Consider the following 20,984-nt stretch of genomic DNA (forward strand, 5'->3'; position numbering starts at 1 on the left):
GAATGTTTGGGGGTCAGAGGACATTCACCTCAGTTTGCATGCGTTTGGTGGCAGGAAAGTTGTGTTCTGGGCTCAGCTTCCCACTAGAGGACATATTGGCTGATCCTTGTGGACCTAGCAGTCTGAACGGTGCCTGGCACATGATAGGTGCTTATATTAAATAAATATTTGTTGAATGAATGAATAAACAATTCACACATTACTCCCTTCAACTCTGAATCAGTGACGTGCAGACTTTCTGTGGGGCAGGAGGAGATTGGAGAAATTCGTGGCTACAGTCCCCAGCTAAGTCACCTTGGGCAAGTCACCAGACTCCTGTGCATGTGGTGAGGGAAGCACCCACCCTGCCTCACAGGTTGTGGTAGGGGCTCCAGCTGGCGGGAGGATTTGAAAACACCTTGTGTAAAGGAGACGGGAACATAGTGGACTCTTTGTGGACACAGAAAAGTGGTGCCAGAGTCTGTGAGGTGGAGAGTTCTGGAATAATCATTAATGGGAATTGAATAGCTACAATTTATGGGCCACTTGCTCCAATACCGGCTCCATGCCAAGCACTTTATGTGACCATCTCATTTACCGTGGTCTAAGAGAGAGGCATTGTTATTCTCATTTTACAGAGCCCAGAAGATTTAAGTGATTGCCCAAGGTCATGCATTTTGCCAACACCCAGGCCTATCCCTGACTTCTATGGGAGCCTGCCTGCTGCCCCATGAGGAGGTGGAGACAGTCCCGTCTCTTAGGCACCAGTGATAATAATACAAGTTGCTTCTTTCTAAGTACCTAGTAGGTGCTAGACACTTTACAGATGTTATTGGTCATCCTTTCAACAACTCAAGGAGTAGGAATTATTATCCCTGGTTCACAGATAAGTAAACAGAGGCTGAGAGAGAATGAAATGATTTATCCAGGGTCACACAGCAAGAAAGAAGGGGCGATAGGATTTGAACCCAGAAGACTGTGCCATTGGCCAGCCAGAGGGGCGCAGGGACTGGGAGCTGGCCCCTTGGGAGCCTGAATCTGCCTCAGAGGGAGGACAGGAAACGGCCTGAAAACTTTCACTTCCGCCATGTGAAATGCCCCTGACTGGCTCCAGGCCCCTCATGTGGGCCGTTTTAGCTGGGGAGGAGAAGGCTTCTTTGGAATTTGACTCTCAGCAGTTCTGATGGTAGCTGGGTAAGCCTTGGATTAGGCAGTCCTTCTGGTCTCCACCCAAGACCACGCTCTCCTCTCCTCACTTCTCCACAGCCTCATCACGTGCCTACGGCTCAGGAAGCACCAACAGCTCCTGTGCAGGGGGTCTCCGCCTGGAGTCTGTGACTGGGTGTGAAAGGTGATATGAACCCCAGAACTGGGATACAATACAGAGTGAGACACACTAGCCCAACCTTTCCATCCAACAGAGGGGGCAGGGTGGGAATCAACCAGGCGCACCAGAGAGCCACCTGGAACTGGTGGCAGAGCTGAGAACAGAACCTCTGTGGGTGCCACACCTCTTTGCCTGGCAGTCCTTGGGGTTCTCAGATCACTGCACCCTTGCCAGCGCATGTCTAGGCCTCCTTCTCTCTTCCATAGGCAAATGGGGCCACAAGTGGTCCGATAAGAGTGCTGCGGGGGCAGGAAGGCAAGCGCAGAACCTAGACTGGACCGAAGCGCAGCTTACCCAACTCTGCCCTGCAGCCCTCACGCTGTGTCCTGGCAGCCTTTCTAGCCTTCGCCCTTTTGTTCTGGTGTTCTGCTTCTGGGCCGTGCCACTCACTCAGGTTTCAGGGAGGTGCCCATTAAGGACGCCCCGTTTTGCCTTCAATCAGCACACATCAGACCTGCCCACTCTTGCCTTCTGCTGGCAACTTCCAAATTGGGCTCCACCCTGGTTGTCTCTCTAGGATGTCTTTGCTGAGCTGACTGGTCCCAGCAAGTTCTTCAAACTCAACACATGTAGAAAGGAACTCATCAGCTTTCCTCCACTTCCAATCCCTTCCACTCCATTTTCCAGTCAACAACACCATCCACTCTCCCTCTTCAATCAGAAACCTGGAAACCAGCCCAGGCAGTTGGGCGAACTTGAGTGAGCTTTGGGATCCCCTGGAGACCTCGGCAGACACAGATTCCTGGGCCACCCTGCACGGTCTGATGGGTTGGGGCTGGGTGGGCTTGATCTCTGTATTTCTCAGGCTCCCAGGTGATGTGTTCACGAGCCACACTTTGAGTAGCACTGGCCTGGACTCATGAGTGTTTCACTCCCTTGATCCCACTGCCCACTGTTATTGTTGATATTATGATTGCCATCAATTTTAGAAGCAGTTCACATGTATGAACGCTTAGGTGCCAAGCACTGTACTAGGCATGCATTTAGCCTACAGAGATGTATGAGTGCCAGGTGCTATAATAGGTACTTTCATGTGGTACAAAACATACAAAAGTATTTGCCCATGGCATTGACATTCTGGTAGAGGAAGAAAGAAATTTAAAATGTAAATAAATAAACTACAAAAGGAAAGTCATTCTAATTCCAGGAAGTTCTCACCAAGAAGGTGACATTGATGCCAAGTTTGAAAGATAATTGATTTCATGTAACCCAAGGTCTCAAGAAGTCCCTTCCTTCATTTCTCTCAATGCTGCTGTTTCCCATCTCAGTCCCTTGGTTCAGGTCTCCACTCCTTCACTTGGACATCAGCCAGCAGTCCCTTGGCTGGTTTCCTTGGCTGGAGATTTTCCTTCTCCCACCCACACTCAGCCTGCAGCCACCTAATTCTTCTAAATAAAGCAAATTATGTCACTGAAGGATTCCTAGCATCATCAGGATAAGATGCACAGAGGGGATTCAAGGCTCCCGGTGACGATTCTGCACACCCCCCAGCTTCTTTGCCACCTGCACACCCCACCCACTTTGTCTCCATACTTCAACAGCTCTGAATTAGAACTTGTCAACTGCCTACTTTGTCCCCCAAACTTATCACCAACCCTCCCATTCTGTATCTTTCCATTTTGCACAAGGGGAAGCACCTTCTGCCCGTCTTAGGGGAACCCTTCCATCCTCTCCCAAAGGTTGCTCTTCCTCCTTGTCCTTTCCCTCCTCTGAATCTCCAAAGCCCTTCTCTCCTTGACTCTGTCTCATCAAGGCAATCCCACTGCCCGTAGTGTACTCCGGAGTCGTCTGCCTTTTCCTCTAGGACCTCTCTAGCTGTCACCCTCTGGTAAGAAAGGGGTCCTTACACTTACTGACATCACTGCCTCACCTGAGGTTCATTCCCTGATCCACTGCAACCTGGCACCTGGCTACAGATGTAGAAACAGAGGCACAGAAAAGTTAAGTTACCCAGGATTGCATAGCCTAAGAGGCAGAGCTGGGGACGCAAATCCAGCCAGCCTGGCCTCAGGGTGTCTGCTTGTAACCACCACATCTACCACCCCTCATCCACCTAAAGAGGTGGGAATGATGGTTATCCCCGACACAGAGGAGGAAACCAACCAAACTACTCGGTCACATGCAAGCATCAGCCATTGTGTCCTTTGTGGCTGCCCTAAACATGTTTAGGATTAAACAAATAGTGACAGCCTACAACCTTTTGGTCTGTAGTGTTCTTTGACAAGAACAGTTAATCCTCGTATCCTCACAGGTAAGCCAGGTGGGGATCTTGACCTTCATTTTCCCCAACAAGAGGTTGTGTGGGATGCAAGCCAGGGTTCCCCACTCCTAGGATGTAGCCTCCTTGGCCACAACTCCCAGGCCCTGCAATCGTTTAACTCGGGGTCTGGCAGATTGGCAGATACTGAATGCTGGCTGCTGTCTGACAGATCCAGATCCATGGCTGTTTAGACTGGAGGGGGCCTTAGTGACCCATCGAATGATAAGGTTAGAATGATAAGATTAGTCAGCCCTGCCAGGCACCTTGCTAAGCTCTTGCCTGGACAGCCTCTGGCCTCCTTTGATCAGTAGAGCCATACAGCCAAGGCTCATTTGCTGTGGTTCTCTGCCTGTCACTTGAGGAATAGCCAAAAGTGTGTTCTCCTTTTTCGGGAGTCTGAGCATAAGAGTATGTCAGGGAAGGTGGAAGATCAGGTTGGATACTCTAGTTCAATTTTCCGCCTTCCAGTTTGCAGGCTCTGTCCAGTTGTGGTTAAACAGCCTGGGGTCCACTGCCTCTAGAACAGTGGTTCTCAACCTTCTGGCCCTTTAAATACAGTTCCTCATGTTGTGACCCAACCACAGAATTATTTTCGTTGCTACTTCATAACTGTAATGTTGCTACTGTTATGAATCGTAATGTAAATATCTGATATGCAGGATGGTCTTAGGCGACCCCTGTGAAAGGGTCGTTCGACCGCCAAAGGGGTCGCGACCCACAGGTTGAGAACCGCTGCTCTAGAAGGTCCCCTGGACGCAGCTGAAGGAAAGAGCAATGCCAGACCCATAGCTGGTGACGGTGAGCAAGTCACCGAGACTGCCAGAGCCTCCCTGTTCCCTGACCGCTGGTGGGTGATCCCGAGGATCACTCAGAAAAGGAAAGGCTGCTTTACTGAAAAAAATGGGAGACCCATCTGACCCATAATCAGTGCTTGCTCGTCAAAAGGACCAGTTTATCTTAGCCCAGCTCCTTAGCCTCCAAACTCTGTTATCTTTCCTATTGCATTGACCTTAAGTCCAGATTCATGGACGGATTAACGCAACAGATCTTCCCTGAACCCCTAGTGAGGTGCTTGGTGGCACTTGGTATTGGGACACGGAACACAAGTGAAGGAAAAGGCAGGGCTGTCCATTATTCTGTGGCCCTTGAGCCAGTGTCAGGGGAAGACAGAATACCCAAGAGAAGGCAGCTTTCAGCAGGAAGGTCCCTGGCCATTTTTGTTTTTAACATACACATGGAAAAGTCCCATGTGTGATGAGTAAGTGGACATACCCGTGTAACTACTACCCAGCTCAAGAAACAACATGACCAGTCCCCTCCCAGTCTACCACCCCCACTCTGACTTCTAACACCATAGACAGGGTTTGCCTGTTTTTGAACTTTAAAGAAACAGAACCATCCGGGGCTTCTTTCACTCAATGCTGTGCGTGTGAGATGCATCCTGTTGATGTTAGTAGCTGTCGCTGTTTCATTCTCAGTGCTGTGTGTCAAATCCCAATTCGATCACAAAGGATCTGCTTTATTTTTTTTTGCCTTCTGTAATCATCTTTGCAATGCTAAAAGTAAGTTCCAACTCCTTCTTTTGAGAAGCTGCAGGTGCACACAGATGACCTACTGATTTACCTTCTCAAAGTATTCTTTGGAAGCAGTCAGGTGTGGCTTGATCATAGGAGAATCCGGGGTCCAGTTTGCTAAGCAGACTTCTCCATGGACTCCCACAAACTGGAATGCTTTCACCAGGCAGAGGCCCACTGGGAGATCATTGACATTCAAATGCTTGATGACTCCATTGGGGGTAGTGTAAGACCAGGACCTTCTAACAGCACATCTTAGTCTCAGGAAGTCTGTTTAGTCAAATCTGACAGTAGCGCGATATTCATGTGGCCCCAACAGCCATTCTAACTCAGTGTGGTGATCCAGGCTAGACGGCTATAGTGGGGAATCTGCTGACCCTGAAACAACTTCACAGTTCTCATCATGAAACTCAGTGGCTTTGTCATGAAAAGCAATAATTTCTGTAGGGCACACCAGGTGAAATTCAAAGGAGAGAATAAGAGCATCAAATACTAGTATTTCTCCCTTAAGTCGTAAAGGCTTAGTTCTTTGAACTCTCCTTTGACAAGGTTGTACCCTTAAAATAGGGTGTGTGCTGAGTGACCCCAGGAGCACAGGATGAGGAACTGGTGCTAAAAGCAAATTTTGCTTGACTGGAAGGAAACCATAATACATTTGTCAAGCACATTCTTCTAGAAGCACCAGGCCTAAGGGCTGCCAAGGCAGAGATGCCCCCAGGAATGGCCCTCACAAGACTAGCCACTGAACTGAGCAACCTCCCTCACCTTGGGGAAAAGAGTGAGCAGAGGACCAAAGCTTCAGGGAGAATGAGATAGGGCCTGGGGGGGGGGGGGGGGGGCAGGAAGCTGGATCTGGTCCACAAAGGGCTTGGGGTTGCTTTCAGTTTTGGGTGCCCTATTAATGTCCCAGTCCATGTCTCTTGGTGAGCTTATGTGAGTTTTATTTGGGATGTAGGCCTAGAGTAGAATGACTGGATCATAGGTATGTATTTATTCAGCTTTGATAGATACCAGCAGGAAGGATTTAAGCAAGTTGTTAGAATTTCCAGAACCTAAAGCTCCTGGTCAACCAGCTCCTGCCCCAGGGGAGGAGTTGTGAAATGTGCTTTGGAGAAGAGTGGGGAAGATGCTGGGTTAGGCAGCCCTTAGGGGTGGGGGTGGGCAGTCCTTAGCTCCTTCCTGTCGGGTTTTGGTCCCCTCTTCTTAGTCTGGGGTTTCCAGACTGTACTCCTGAGAGGTGTCTGGGGCTACTTGGGACGGGAGGCATAAGGGGGCTTTGAGCTTCACTTCCCTGCTTTGGCCACAGCACTCCGTTGACCTTTGTTTCACACAGCGGAGTTCTGAGAATGACTTCATGTGTTTTTGAGAGTTTTCCTGCGGTGTTTGAAAATGCATTGCTCTAAGGTCCCGTCCAGCTGGAAAATTCTATCTTGGGAGCAGGAGGTGGGTGTGGGAAGGGTTAAGCATTATTCAGCCAAAGAGCCCGTTGGCCTTTTAAAGTTCTTATAGTTCAGTTTGCAAAGCGGGAGATCTCACTCATAACATTCTATAAAAATAGTGTTCAAGCAAAACAGCTTCCAAAGTCTAAAGCAGCGGTCGCCAACCTTGCAGACCTCACTTGCCAACCTTGCGGACCTCACGGACCCCCAGTGGCTGCTGGTTGGCGACTGCCGGTCTAAAGGATGCAGAGGCCAGGCTTCACTCTGAGGAACATATAGGCAGCATTTCAGCAACAGTCTTGAGGACATTGTACTTCCCCCACCCCTCTACATTTAAAAGTTTATTTTAGTTTAGTTTAGTTTCATTTTATATCTCCATTGGCTGTTCCTAATAGTAGTCACTTGGGGTTGTTTGGGTTCAGGACAGTTCCCATTTTTGCCAAGGAGTGGTGACGTGGGCGGCCTGTGTGTCCCTCTCTGGGGTGGTAGCCTTCCCTCCTCTGACAGCAGGCCTAGTTTGGACCTGTAGTTTCACTTGATGAAGGAGGCTGGGCTGTTCATGGGCCCAGAGAGAGATATGCTCTGCCTTGGCATGTAGCTCTTAGTCAACAGTCTGATAAACAGCTATTTCCCAGGGCCAGCAGGGAACAAAGCCTCTGGCTGCTCTGGGATTTGTCTGCCCCACTCTTCCTGAAACAGCTGTTTATTCTTTTGACAGGAGTTGGACCACAGCACCTTCCCTTCCTCCCAGCCCTGCCTCCTTCTGTAGAACGGAGCTCAACAGGACTTTGTTATTTTGCCTTTTACTCTGGGAGGAGAGAAGCAGACGATGAGGTATGTGAAATGTCGGAATGATTTACTTCTGCCTTGTTGGGGTCACTGGGGGAACTGTGAGCAGGCAGCAGTGAGGATCTACCTGGGGGAGGACCCTCGCTTTCCCCTAACCTCTTGCTGGTCCCCCACACCCCACTCAGTAGTTCTGGAAGAAGCCAAAGTCCTTCTGCCCCCGGCATGGGATCTAGAAGTGGGAGCTGGCGGATGTTGGCTCAGGGACATCACTAAGTTTTCCTGGATTTGGCTTCCCCTGGCAGGACCTCTCGGGGCTGTGGCTGCAGCCTGGGTTTTCTCTGCAGGACTCAGGGTGACAGTGCAGGGGTCACATAGGTGGATGCGGAGCCCTCTCTGTGCAGTAGGCTCTTTGTTTACTTTACCTTATTTCTCTTGGAAAAATCCTTGCATAATGTTGGGATCATGCAGCAAGGCAAAGCTGGCTGGATCCAGGCTTCAGATTTCCAGAAGGGACTCAAAAAAAGGTACAACAAGATGTATCTCAGAGAACAGGTTGTACTGTTTGTGACGGCTGGAGTGACACTTAGCCATGTATTTAGTCTGAGACTTGTCTGTTTCCTCCGTCTGTGTTTACCCTGACCCTTATAATGAAAAACTTAACTGCAAACAGCCTTCTATGCACTGTTTTTCCAGGAATTATACCTTGTTTCTTCCAATGGGGAGCATTTCCCTATAAAGCCCACCAATTTATTTATTTATGTAAACATTTATTTAATTATTTATTTTAGAGAGAAAGGAGAGAGAGACTGATTTGTTGTTCCAGTTATTTATGCAATCATTGTTTGATTCCTCTATGTGCCCTGATGAGGATCGAACCCAAAACCTTGGTGTATTGGGACAACACTCTAGCCAGTTGGGCTACCCGGCCAGGGCCCCTCCGCCCACCAATTTAGAGAAGTTTTCAGTAAAGCAGCACCCTCCCTCTTCAGCTCCAGCAATAGCCCCCTGTCAGGAGCTGGGCCTGGGAGTCATAGGGTCTGCTTTTCAAATTGGCATCTCCTTCTGGGTGAGCTTGCCATCTCAGCCTCCGCTAAAGCTCTATTTCCTCAGTGGAAAAGCCACGGCACTGACCATGATGAGGGATGAGCAGATGGAGTGAGTGAGTGAGGAAGACCTGCACCAGGCACACAGGAGATGCCTGGGAATGGCAGAGGAGCCAGTGCTCACCAGCTGGTCAAAGGGGAAGCCAGCCCCTCAATGAGGCTAGCCCCAGATTGGCTAGCTTTGGGCCAATCACTCTGTGATTATCATATGAGGCAAAAAGAGAGAATGTCCCAAGGAGACCTGAGTGATTAATCCATTGTAAGCCCTCATGTTTTCTTTTTCTTTTTTTAAAATATATTTTATTGATTTTTTACAGAGAGGAAGGGAGAGAGATAGAGAGTTAGAAACATCGATCAGAGAGAAACATCGATCAGCTGCCTCCTGCACATCTCCTACTGGGGATGTGCCCGCAACCAAGGTACATGCCCCTGACCGGAATCGAACCTGGGACCCTTCAGTCCGCAGGCCGACGCTCTATCCACTGAGCCAAACCGGCTTCGGTCCTCATGTTTTCTAGAGAACAGAGTGGTGAAAATGGTGGGCACCAGAGGCCAATGTCCTGGACCTGGACCTAGACCTGAGTCCCGGCTCTACCACTTCATGCTGTGTGACATTGGGCAAGTTACTTAACCTCTCTGAGCCTCTATTTTCGTATATTTAAAATGGGGATAATTCTAGAGTGACTTCACAGGGTTGCTGTGAGGCTTACCTTGAGAAACTGCTGACAAAGTGGTTAGCCCAGGACCTGGCCTGATTCAGTCTGAGAGCATCAAGTGTTGTTAGGGCCTGAAGCTTATCCAATTTTCAGGATCTTCTTTAGAGAAAGAATGTTAAAATTGCAAATACAATATTAGTCATGGAAATGGATATAGTTGACCCTTGAACAACTAGGGTTTGAATTGCGTAGGTCCACTTATACATGGATTTTTTCCCCAATAAATACTGTAAATATATTTTTCTTAAAATTTTCTTTAACATTTTCTTTTCTTTAGCTTATTGTAATAATACAGTATATAATACATATAACATACAAATATGTGTTAATCAACTGTTTATGTAATTGATAAGGCTTCCATCAATAGTAGGTTATGAGTAGTTAAGTTTTGGGGGAGACAAAAGTTATATGAAGATTTTCAGCTGCAGGGATTCAGCACCCCTAATCCCTTCATTGTTCAAGGGTCAATTTTATTTAGAATATGAGCACACTTATCACAAAAATTACAAAAACTGACAGATACTCCAAATAGGACAAAATCCAGACAACAACATCATAATAAAATGATGTGAAAACAATGTAAAAATGATTAGCATTATGTAGGTGTCTAATGCACCAGTCATATTTTTGGCTGCACACTCTTGGGTTGCCTTGTTGTCTGACAGTGATTTTGTAGTATCATTTTTAATAGAGACAAAAGAAAGACAAACCAGTTTTGCCTCTAGCAGTGGTTAATCAACGGTTGCTTTTTATTACTGAGCATTTAGAAAAGTTTCCTTCAGCTTCACAACTTATTATTGGTGGTGCCTCATCTGGAAGTCTTTTGGCAGTTTCTTGCTCAGGTGGCTCCAGGCCAGAGCACCAGACAACTCAACTCTTGATCCTGGATGGGGTCGTCTGGAGGTTATGGGCATGAGGTCATGATCATCACGACCCCTGAGCAGGGAGCAGAGCAGCATCTAGTTCAGCTCTTTCTCCTTTCGATAAAAGGTAGGGCTCCTGTGTGTTACAAGGTCCACCTAGGTTCGGTTGTCACAGGGATCCAGGCGGGTGTGCAGCCCCAGGCCAAGCACCAAGGCTGGAGTGACTCCCCCAAGCAGGGGACATTCCTCACTTCTGGGAAGCATTAAGGCCTTCCCACCCCCCAACCCACTCTTGCAAGGGGCCTGTCGCCAGGCTTTATTGGCTTCTGGGTAAGTAGGCCTCTTGGCTTAACTCTTGTTGGCCAGTAATCTTATCATTTGATCGGTACTTGAAGGAATGTATGGGGCCATTGCAGCGAAATGTGCTCCATGTGGCTAAGTGAACTAACCTCTTACAATGAGACTTCCAGCCATGGTTGACTTCCAGGCAGTGGGGCAAATACGGGGAGCAGCTGGGCCCTGAGTCCTGGGCAGCGGTGAGGGGAGCTGACTTTCTCAAGTCAGAGTGGGGATGGGGTGGGCTTGCCTTGAGCTTCTGTGTGGTACTTCCCTGAGGGCCCACTTGCCTCTCAGGTGAAGCCACCTCTCTGCCTTCAGAGCCACACATTAAAAAGTGTCATCACTGTGGCTGCCATCGGTGGAGCAATTACTAACCACCAGCACAATGTGTTTCCTACACACGGTCTCCTTTTGAACTTTTGAGACCCCCAGAGGAGAGTGCTTGATGCTGCATTTTTTTGTGTGAGTAGCGACTCAGAGAGTTGGAAAACTTGCCCAAGGCCTAGATATTAGGTCGGAGAGAGCCCAGGATCGGATACATGCAGATAATGGACTCCCCCTGGCATTTCTAACAGATCACCGTGCCAGACACAGATACTGGCTCCTCCCTGAATCAACACGACCCCCACACAGATACTGACTCCTTCCTGAATACCCCTGCTGACCCCCTGCAGTGGAAACTTCTTCAGCTGATCAGCTGAATACCTCAGCTCATGTTCCCACCCCTCACCCAACCGCAGTATAAAAAAAGCGCCCCCCTCCCTATTGGCGTGAATCCACGCGCCCTGTCCTTGAGGGTACATGGGTCTCCCAGGGACGCAGAATAAACTTTCCTTCCTTCCTTCCTTTTCTGATCAACTCTCTTTATTTCCTTCGCCGCCTCCTGAGCCACCTAACCTAACATTTGGTGCCGAAACCTGGGATAAACCAGGGACCTTAAATGAGTCAGTGCTAGCCTCATTTCTACCTGGAATGTTGAATCTAAACATTGCAGTGGAGGGTGTGGAGGATAGAAGATAGTTTTTCCCAAGGTCTTTTTTTAAAAAATATATTTTATTGATTTTTTACAGAGAGGAAGGGAGAGAGATAGAGAGTTAGAAACATCGATGAGAGAGAATCATCGATCAGCTGCCTCCTGCACATCTCCTACTGGGGATGTGCCTGCAACCCAGGTACATGCCCTTGACCGGAATCGAACCTGGGACCTCTCAGTCCGCAGGCCGACGCTCTATCCACTGAGCCAAACCAGTTTCGGCTCCCAAGGTCTTTAATGCCCAATTCTCCTGTACCTTCCCCTCCCCTTACCTGTTCACAACACTTGTCACTCAGTCTTTGACTCCATCTCCATCGTCCTGAAGTGAGTGAGGCTGGAGCGAGCAGGGGATGGGGTCCAGGGCTGCGGGAGGGGCCACGGGCAGAGGAAGATTCTTCAGTTGTGGGAAGGTTTGGTTTCCTCTGCCACTGCTGTCCCCTGCAATTCCGGCTCCTGGAGATAATGGCTTTTCCAGGGCTTCTGAGCTGTTACTCATCTGAGACCTTCACCTTTCCCCTGACACGAGATGAAGAAAACAAGGTCCATGGTCTACTCCAATTCCTTTCAGAGAGGATTTTTGTTTGGAATCCCAGACCGAAGTTGTGTGTGTGTGTGTGTGTGTGTGTGTGTGTGTTGTTCTGTGTGGGACAGGTTGGAGGGGAGGGGTAAGGTAGAATTAATTTATGAGCCACGCTAGGGAAATAGAAGTGGAAAAGGAAGAGGAGGGTAAAACTGGAAAGGTGGAGAAATAACAGGCTTTACAAGGTGACCCTGCCCTTAGAAATGCCCCCAGGTTTTTAGCACAATCTGCATGTGTTCCAGGAGGTGGAGGTGTGAGTGGGGGTGGGGGTGAGGGGGGTGTGGAGTGGGGTGGGGTGTGGTTTCATTTGTGAACCTGTGCAGGGGCTGAGTTCTGGGAGTGGCCCAGGAGCAGCCCAGTGGGAGGTAGGATGGATTCAGAGAGAAACAGGTAGCACCTGACAAGTGCCTGAGAGATGGTAGGAGGGCTCTGGTGGGTCTGGGTGTGGCTGAGTTCACCAAGTCCTCTCAGGGTTGGGGGCCAGATGACCCAGTTACACGCTCCCACGTGAGGCGGGGTGTCAATATTCAGCAATCCTATTTCTGTGCTCTACCCCTTAAATGGGGAATTTAGACACAATCCCATGTTTCCTAGTTGGTGACTAAGATAGTCAACCACCCAGCTTCAGAATTACACAGTTTTGAAAATTCTGAGAGACAGACACATAAGAGAAAGACTTTTAGACCACGCGCTAGCTGCCAAATGCCTAATTTTTGTCCAGAGAGAAATAGAAAAATGTTTTAAAAGACCCATTGGCCACCCTGCCAACCCTTCCTTCTCTGAGATGTGCATTCCAGATCCCAAGAATCACATCTACACCTACATCTAGTGCTTCGCTAAAGGATGCAATGTTGGCTCATTTGGGTAGCTTCCAATCATGATGAATGGCCAATGCAAGCAATCTATGAAGTCCAGAAAGAAAGGGCCTTCATGAATTATGGCTGATGCTAGTTTGCAAAGGAAAAATCATCACCACTTTGCATGGAGAGGCAATTAGGGGATGTGTCTGATTTTGCCTCTCTCCCACGTAGGCCCCGGTGTTCTCTACCGTGAGAGTTTGTGTGCTTCTCTGCTTTACGTTTCTCACACTGGCAGACAAATTGCATTTGATCCTCAGCAGGTGGGGCCGATAAGGCCTGGGATGCTCATCCGGCAGTGTGATGGCCTCCTCAGCACAGGCAGGGTGTTGTAGCAGGGCCTCCACCTTCATCAAAGAAAATCGAAGTCTCCCGCTCCCAAGGAGCTCTTCGTGGGGCTGCAGCATAGAACGGATGGATACACCTGGAGAGTCCCTAATCTGCATCTCCCTGCACTTTGTCACATGATCTTATTCCAAAAACCTCATTCTTCTCCATCAAATATGTTTTGAGCTCTTGCTAAATACCGGGCACTGGGTCCTCCCGGCAGCCTGTTTTATGGACACCAGTAATAAGAACGAGCATTTTTTGGTATATTTATATGGTTCTGGGCACAATACTAAGTATTTTATGGACATTATCTCTTGCAATCATGGCCATTTTTATCCCCACTTTAGAGACGAGGAAGCCAATTTAATATGATCCGTTACAGGTCCATAATCCTTTTTCTGAAACCCTAGGGCCTGGAGAGCAGGATTTTTGTGGTGCAGATTATATATCATATATTATGTGAGAACCCCAGTACAGCAGCACCAAATAATAAAATGCATCAATATCTATGCAAAGAGACATTTAAACAGTCTCGCTCAGTAGGATAAGGATTATGCATAGCTTCATGTCAGTGAGGGCCATGATGCCAGTTGAATTTCAAAAAATGTTTTTTGGTTTTCAGAGCTTTTTGGAGACATGGATAAGGGACTGCCACGTGTTTAGGGCTCCCCAGTTTCATGTGTATCTGAGCCCGGTCTCCAGTCGCTGCCCCATTCCAAAGCCCATGTGTTTGATCACCATCCACACTTCTCTCTCCAAAGTCTAATTGACTTCTCTCCTTTTTAGCACAGGCCATTGGAATAACCTGCCGCCTAACTTCCCCAGGTCTGCCCTTGCCCCCACATTCATTTCCCACCCCAGCACTCCCAGCACTCAGTGGGGCCTCTGAATGAAGTTGGATCAGGTGATACCCTAGCTTTAGGTGCTTTTGTGGGTCCCCACCCCCTTTCCGCACCTTCCCAGGCTCTCTCTGCTCTGCTCACCCCGCCCTTGTTCCAGCTACTAAAGTGAGAGAACTTCACTATTTATTCTCGTTTAGGTTTTTGCTTTTGTCTTTTCTTCAAACACAAGAAGCTTTTTCTCCTGTCAGTGTTTTCTCCTATCATAGTTGCTGTCCGAAATATTCTGATCCCTTCTCATGGCACACTTTTCACCCCTCTTTATCCTGTTTTCATTCCTTCAGAAGCTTCAGTCACTTCCCCAGTGAGGTCTCCCCCAGCCACTCGAATTAAAGTACTTACTTCCCAACCTGCTTTTCCCCACCCAGCACCCCTCCCCCCTCAAACACAATTTCACTCAGCAACCAAGAATACTCATGCGCTTACTATGCACCAATCGTTTACTTGCTGTGGGTGTGGAGGGGAAAGGTGGGTGGGGGTGGGAAGTGCGTGAGCCTAGATTGTCAAGGACTGAGCGGTTTCCCCTCTGAGCACAGGGCATGTAGTCAATGTATTAAGGAAATCAAAGCCAGGAAATGGATGGTTCCTTGCAGCCACATGCCAAGAGGTGGGTGATCTGAGTACTGACCCCTGGCAGCCATGGAAACCACTTCCAGTTACTCCCTCATGCTCCCCATTCATGGCAGACCTCATGATCATCCAGGTACTTTTCCTTCTGAGCCCCAAAGTGGCCTTAGCATCCTTCCCAGTACAAGAGCCCTGTCAATTCATCAACCTGGCCTGATTTGCCATTGCAGACCTATGCAATTTAAGGTAGAGCACACTTCTTAGCTCTAGTTAAATATTCATAAACATTTCCTTTTAGAGAGGATATAGGTGGAAGCATTTCTTAAAAACCGTATCTTGCTCTGGATTTATTGAGTCTATTTTTCCCCTCTTTTTCTTTTCTTTTCCCAGGAGAAAATAATGAATGTCAAAGGAAAAGTGATTCTGTCAATGCTGGTTGTCTCAACTGTAATTGTTGTGTTTTGGGAATATATCAACAGGTAATTATGAAACATGTTGAAATGATGTAGATGAAAGTTACTCTGATCTGCTAGTGTTAACCAAGTCATCAGGTTGAATTAAAGGTAGATTCCACCCTTCCAGTGTCCCTGAGCCCTGAACTGTCTTTTTTTTTTTTAAAAAAAAAAGTTTTTTTCTTTATTGATTAAGGTATTACATATGTGTCATTATCCCCCCATTGCCCCCCCCCCCCCCGCCCCGCCACTCATGCCCTCACCCTCCTGGTGTCTGTCCATTGGTTAGGCTTATATGCATGCATACAAGTCCTTTGGTTGATCTCTCCCCCTTACCCAACTCTCCCCTGAACTGTCTTTATAAGCATTCGAGCTCCAAGTGCCTTCTGGCTAATTCACTAGCTTCCTTCCTGTTGTGTTCCCAATGTCTTGATTGTTCTGGGCAGGCTAAGCACAGAAATAGTAAGGTCTTATTAAGCCCAAAATGTAATTAAAATTATCCATATGGCCAGATACAGAAATTACCTTTAAGAAATTTCAGACGCAAGTTCCATGAAAAATCCACCCTGGCTTTTGCAATCCTGGATATTTGCAGAGTTTAATGGAGCAACTCAAGTTGTTGACTTTTGTTGCAAAATACACTTGTGATTCATTTGTGCCTGGCTGAAACTTCTTTTCTTTTCTTTTTTAACTCTGGAAAGCAAAGGGAATTAAACATTCCTGAGTGCATTCACCCAAAACACTGCTTCTGTGCTTTTGGAAACTACAATGCCTCAGAGATTCCAGCTGGAGAGGCTTCTGATAGAAAGAGGGCTCCACAGGCAGCTGCAAAAATGCACGATGCCTTTGACTTCAAAGGCCCTGGTACAGCTCATCCAAAAAGTCCATCATACAGCTCTAGGCAGGGAGAGCTGTCCAGGCACCATTAATACACTCATGGTGAAGTGTTTTAGTAGTCCCCACATTCACCACAACAGCCTGGATTAACATGCGAATGTCTTCCAATTCTTAAATTCTAAGATGCGCCAACAGGACCATTGTGGCTACCAAAAAAAGGAACTGCACCTTGAGGTCCATCAGTAGAAGAATTGCTCCAGAACTTGGGAGCCTTCCCCCTACACCCTGGGGTGCTGCATAATCTAACTGCTTTGGGAGTGTCATTCTGAATGACTCATTTAAGAAAAACAAGATGAGTGTGACCAAGTTAGAAGGCCTACAAACCAGGTCTTTCAAATTGAGGAAAGTGGGGGTACTTAGTCCAAAGAAAAGGTGAATCAGAGTTAGGTGAAGGGACCCTGAGCCTCCTTAGGTACTCCAGGGCTGAGTCTGGAGTGAGGGCTGCCTGGGGCTGGTCTTGTGCCACCACTTATCTCCTTGGTGACTTTGGGCAATTTACCCAGCCACTCTGTTCCTCATTTTCCCTATTTTTAAAAATGGTGATAGTAACAGTACCTGCTTCATAGGGTTGTTGGGAGGATTAAATAAGATATTGAGTATAAAGCAGGTAGAGCAATATCTGGAACTTCATAAGCACTCAAGAGATGCAAGCTGCTATGTTCATCTTCTTCATCATCACCGTCACCATCGTCCTCTACTCCAGAGGCAGACTAGGACAGGGGATTTTGGCAGATGGCAAGAAGCTCTAGCAGTTGGAAGAATCCAACAGAACAAGTAACCTTTGGGGGTCCTGCCCTGAATTAGGATGCTTGTGTGGGTAACCTTCAAGCTGTGAGTGCTTGATTGGATAACCATAGTGCTTTGAATTGCAGCCAGAGTTGTGCTTCCATATTTTGAGGGTTCACAAATTAAATTATTGGAGCCAAAGGCACAAATGTGCATAAAGAGGGTCATTTTGCAGTGCTGGGCACAGACTTTGCTCAGTAGTCAGGGCAGGTTCTGGCTGCTCTTCAGGGCCATGTGGCACCCAGACTGTGGCCACATCATTCCTCAATGTGAGGAGTCTACTTGAATACCTGCAAGGTGCTTAAAAGGCAGCAGATCCTTTGCCACCTTATGAACTGGCTGTGTGATGATTTGAGGTGAGCTGAGGGCACTAACTTTAGACAGGTGGGTGGTGATGGGCTAAAAAGGATCTTAAAATAACTGAACACATCAAACGATTAGTAAATAAAACTGCTGTCAGCAGAGCATCTGAAAGAATGTCACCTAGGACAGCGTTTTATTTGAAGCTTGATGGAAAAAACATCTTAGAATTTTAGAGCCAGAGGAAACTTTAAAAGTTACAGTAAACGAATGATGATGATGATGGCGATCATGCTGACAGCAGCTACCAGTTACTGAGTGTTTGTTTGCGTGTACTAGGAACTGTGCTGTGCACTCCCTCCAGCTCTTAGTCCAAGTTTCTAGATGAGGGAGGAACAGTGTGTCTCTGAAGCTCTGAGCTGGATGTGGCATTAGGCTCTGCAGTCATTTTGTTTTCTGGGGGAAGGTAAATCCTGGGTGAGGGCTGGCTGGGCTGTGGTGTTCCTGAGGAAATGGCAGGAGGGAACCCATCTGTGAGCCTCTCTCCCTCGTTGAAGCCACAATGAAGAGCTGTCGTCTTTTTTATTTACTAAGATTTGAGTCTCCAGAGACCTCCTTGTTCTGGGTAAATACGGAAGTGACTGCAGTGCAACTTCCCAGTATCCTGAGGTCATTGGTTTTAACTCAAAGGAAGGTGGAAACCTAGGAGCAGCTAAAACCAGGCTCTCAACTCAGCCCGGGGCTTCAGTGATAATGGCTGCAAAATAGCTTCTCTCAGAATTAAAAGTAACATGATATGTTTTTCTTTCCCCTTTGCTTTTAGCCCAGAAGGCTCTTTCTTGTGGATATATCACTCAAAGTAAGTGCTTTGAATTCTAGATGTCTCTGGGACAGCTCCCACGACCACTCCTGCACCTCCTACAGTCAGTTCTTAACATGGCAGCTGGTGATGGCGCTGTGCTCAAAGGTGGAGGGCAGAGGCAGGTCCCTGGAGATCTGGAGAGCGTGCCTCTGGCCTCCTAGACATGCCTTTATAGAGCCATGGCTGTGTGTTGCCCTTGCTTCTTTCTCATGAAGGGTCTCTTTAAGTGGTGTCCTTTGGAGCATTCCTGCCTTCCCAATAAAGAGAGTCAGGGTGGATAATGGTCCCTTCTGCTAAATTTCTTTGGGACAAAGGATCATGAAAAAACATTTGGAACTATGATGAACTAGTGGGTGTATTATTATTACTAGAGGCCTGGTGCACGAAATTCATGCAGGGGGGTTGTCCCTCAGCCCAACCTGCACCCTTCCAATCTAGGGCCCCTTGGGGGATGTCCAACTGCTGGTTTAAACTGGCAGTCGAACATCCCTCTCACAATCCGGGACTGCTGGCTCCCAACTGCTCGCCTGCCTGCCTGATTGCCCCTAACTGCTTCTGCCTGCCAGCCTGATCACCTCCTAACCACTCCTCTGCCAGCCTGATTGACGCCTAACTGCTCCCCTGCCGGCCAGATCACTCCCAACTGCCCTCCCCTGCCGGTCTGGTCATCCCCAACTGCCCTCCCCTGCAGGCCTGGTTGCCCCCAACTGCCCTCCCCTGCCAGCCATCTTTTGACCACACAGAGGCAGCCATCTTTGACCATATGGGGGTAACCATCTTGTTTGAGGTCATGGCAGTTAATTAGCATATCCCCTCCTTATTGGCTTTGGGCGCCACCATCTTTGAGGGTGGGACAGTCAATTAGCATAGTCCCGCCTTATTGGCTGTGGGCACTGCCATTTTTGAGGGCGGGGCAACCAGCATATTCCCTCCTTATTGGCTGTGGGTGCCACCATCTTTGCGATGGAGTGAGGGTCAATTAGCATATTCTTCTTTATTAGATAGGATTATTATTATCATCATCATTGCCAGTAAGAACTATGTAAGCCTTCATTTTTCTATCTTTGGCTTGGTTGCCAGGAAGCCCAGAGCAATGTGGTTTGCTTAACTGCTTGTACTTCCCTCAGCCTTCATTTCTGATACAGCTTATCTTGTGGCATTAAGTCTGGGTTTTTATGCTTACAAAATGCCATGGGATCTTGGCAGTTTTCCCAAACCCACTCAGCCAATATTTCAGCTACAAATGAAAATAGAGGTAAAACCTTTATTCTTGAGAGTTGCTGGGATGACCAGGGTCATTGTGAAAATACGTACCTGAATGACTAAGTAAATGTTTCTCTTTCTGTTCCCTCTTGTTTTATTCTGGTATTATTTCCCCAGTTATTGTAACTGTAGTTCTTAATCATAAACCATCTTAAATGCTCCCTGAAAGTAGATGAGCTTTCAAACAGGTTTCTTAATATTATCATGTCTGTTCACATCTCAGCACTCAATTTGTCCAAATGAAAGAAAGGCCTTACATTGCCTGGTTTCCCATTTCCCCTCCCCAAGAAGGCCCCTACCTTGGGGAGACTCTCAAGATGAGTGTGGAAACTTCTGCATGTGGGTGGGGAAGGTGGCTTCTGATTACAGGTTTCTGAGTTTCTGGTTCAGAGACCCTCAGATTTCTGCAACACATTAAAAAGATCATACGCCATAATCAGGTGGTATTTATTCCGGGGATTCAAGGTGGGGACAATAGCTGCCAAACAATAAATGTGATACACCACATAAGCAGATTTCCTGAGGCTGTGACTGCTGACTTTGTAGCAACCTGAGTTCTCCTAGTTAAAGCAAAAGAGATCATTCTTGGACAGGTGCGCTGGTTTCTTTATTAAGATCACAACCTGTTACATTTATTTTCAACTTAGAAAGCTCTTTCATGTATGCTATTTCATTTAGCTACCTTCATGGTAGGTTTATTATTATTATTATTATTATTATTATTATTGTTATTACTATTCAGGGTGGGGCAAAAGTAGACTCACAAATAAACTTACTTTTACCCCACCTTGTATTAGTATTATTATCTGACTTTTCAGAGGAGAAAAATGGAGATTCAGAAAGGGGAAAATGGCCTATCATAGCCATACAATAGTAAGTGGCAGATCCAAGACTTGAGTTTATGTATTACTGTCGTCCCCTCCCCCCCATCATTCTCTTTCTCTCCTCCTGCCCTGCCGGGGCTCCCTGGATGATGAGCGAGTGCTGGAACTGTCCTAGGAGGAGAGGTCTGGGCACTGTCAGGCCTGGCCTCTCCCATTCACCTGGAGCAGCTTTACTTCTGTTTGTTTTACCAGCCGGCAGTTTTAAAAATTTTGTTTAATCATTTTCTGTCATAAAAAGAATTTGGAAAAACCCCAGTCTGGGACTGCCTCACTTTCTAAAAATGTTTTTCATCTTTTTCATTTCTTAGAAACCCAGAACTTGGTGACAACGGCAGTCAGAAGGGCTGGTGGTTTCCGAACTGGTTTGAAAATGGGTAAGGCTATGAGACACTGGTATGTGTTTCCATCGACTGGACATGTTTAGAGTCCAGATAAACAGTATCATGGCCATGGCCGTCTCAGCCACTCATGTTTCTGGCTTATTGAAATCATATAAGGAATCTATTTCATGGTTGGGAACAGAACAGTAAAGGTTTTTGTTTTTTAAGTTGGGGGTGAGTGGGGCTTGGGCTGAGTTCAGGTTGTAGGAAAGATTATCATAAGATAAAATGTCCTTATGTGGACTATTTGATAAAATTCCCCCGCCCCTGAAATAATCTGAGGGCTGTTGTGTCATTAAACTGCTAACTATGCTGTCTTGGATCATCATCACAGAGACGGGTAGTGCACCTTTTTACACAAAGTATGTCCTTATGCATAACCATTTAGTGTTATGAACCTTCTCCAGACAGTCACTGACTTCCTGACACCATAGATGCCCTCCCT

At 47.3% G+C, this 20,984-nt stretch overlaps 1 protein-coding gene and 1 pseudogene across 3 annotated transcripts in view; one reads left to right on the plus strand and one right to left on the minus strand.

Annotated features, from left to right (window-relative positions):
• The window catches only part of GGTA1 (glycoprotein alpha-galactosyltransferase 1 (inactive)), a 52,236-nt gene that overhangs the window by 19,963 nt on the left and 11,289 nt on the right, over positions 1-20,984 (plus strand). The window contains exons 2-5 of one of the 2 annotated variants that reach the window (XM_081103364.1): positions 7,358-7,473; positions 15,106-15,194; positions 17,974-18,009; positions 20,468-20,533. In XM_081103364.1, coding sequence (XP_080959490.1) covers positions 15,115-15,194; positions 17,974-18,009; positions 20,468-20,533 — 182 coding nt within the window. In that variant the 5' untranslated portion in view covers positions 7,358-7,473; positions 15,106-15,114. The remainder of the gene's footprint in view (positions 1-7,357; positions 7,474-15,105; positions 15,195-17,973; positions 18,010-20,467; positions 20,534-20,984) is intronic. The other variant, XM_081103365.1, reaches the window with a different exon arrangement.
• On the minus strand, positions 5,238-10,584 carry LOC308527770 (thioredoxin-dependent peroxide reductase, mitochondrial-like; annotated as a pseudogene). Its single transcript has 2 exons — positions 10,560-10,584; positions 5,238-5,960 (listed from the first exon to the last, which is right to left on the minus strand). The product of its transcript is annotated as a thioredoxin-dependent peroxide reductase, mitochondrial-like (transcript).

Source organism: Myotis nattereri, assembly GCF_964212035.1.
Source record: "Myotis nattereri genome assembly, chromosome: 12".
NCBI classification, from domain to species: Eukaryota; Metazoa; Chordata; class Mammalia; order Chiroptera; family Vespertilionidae; genus Myotis; species Myotis nattereri.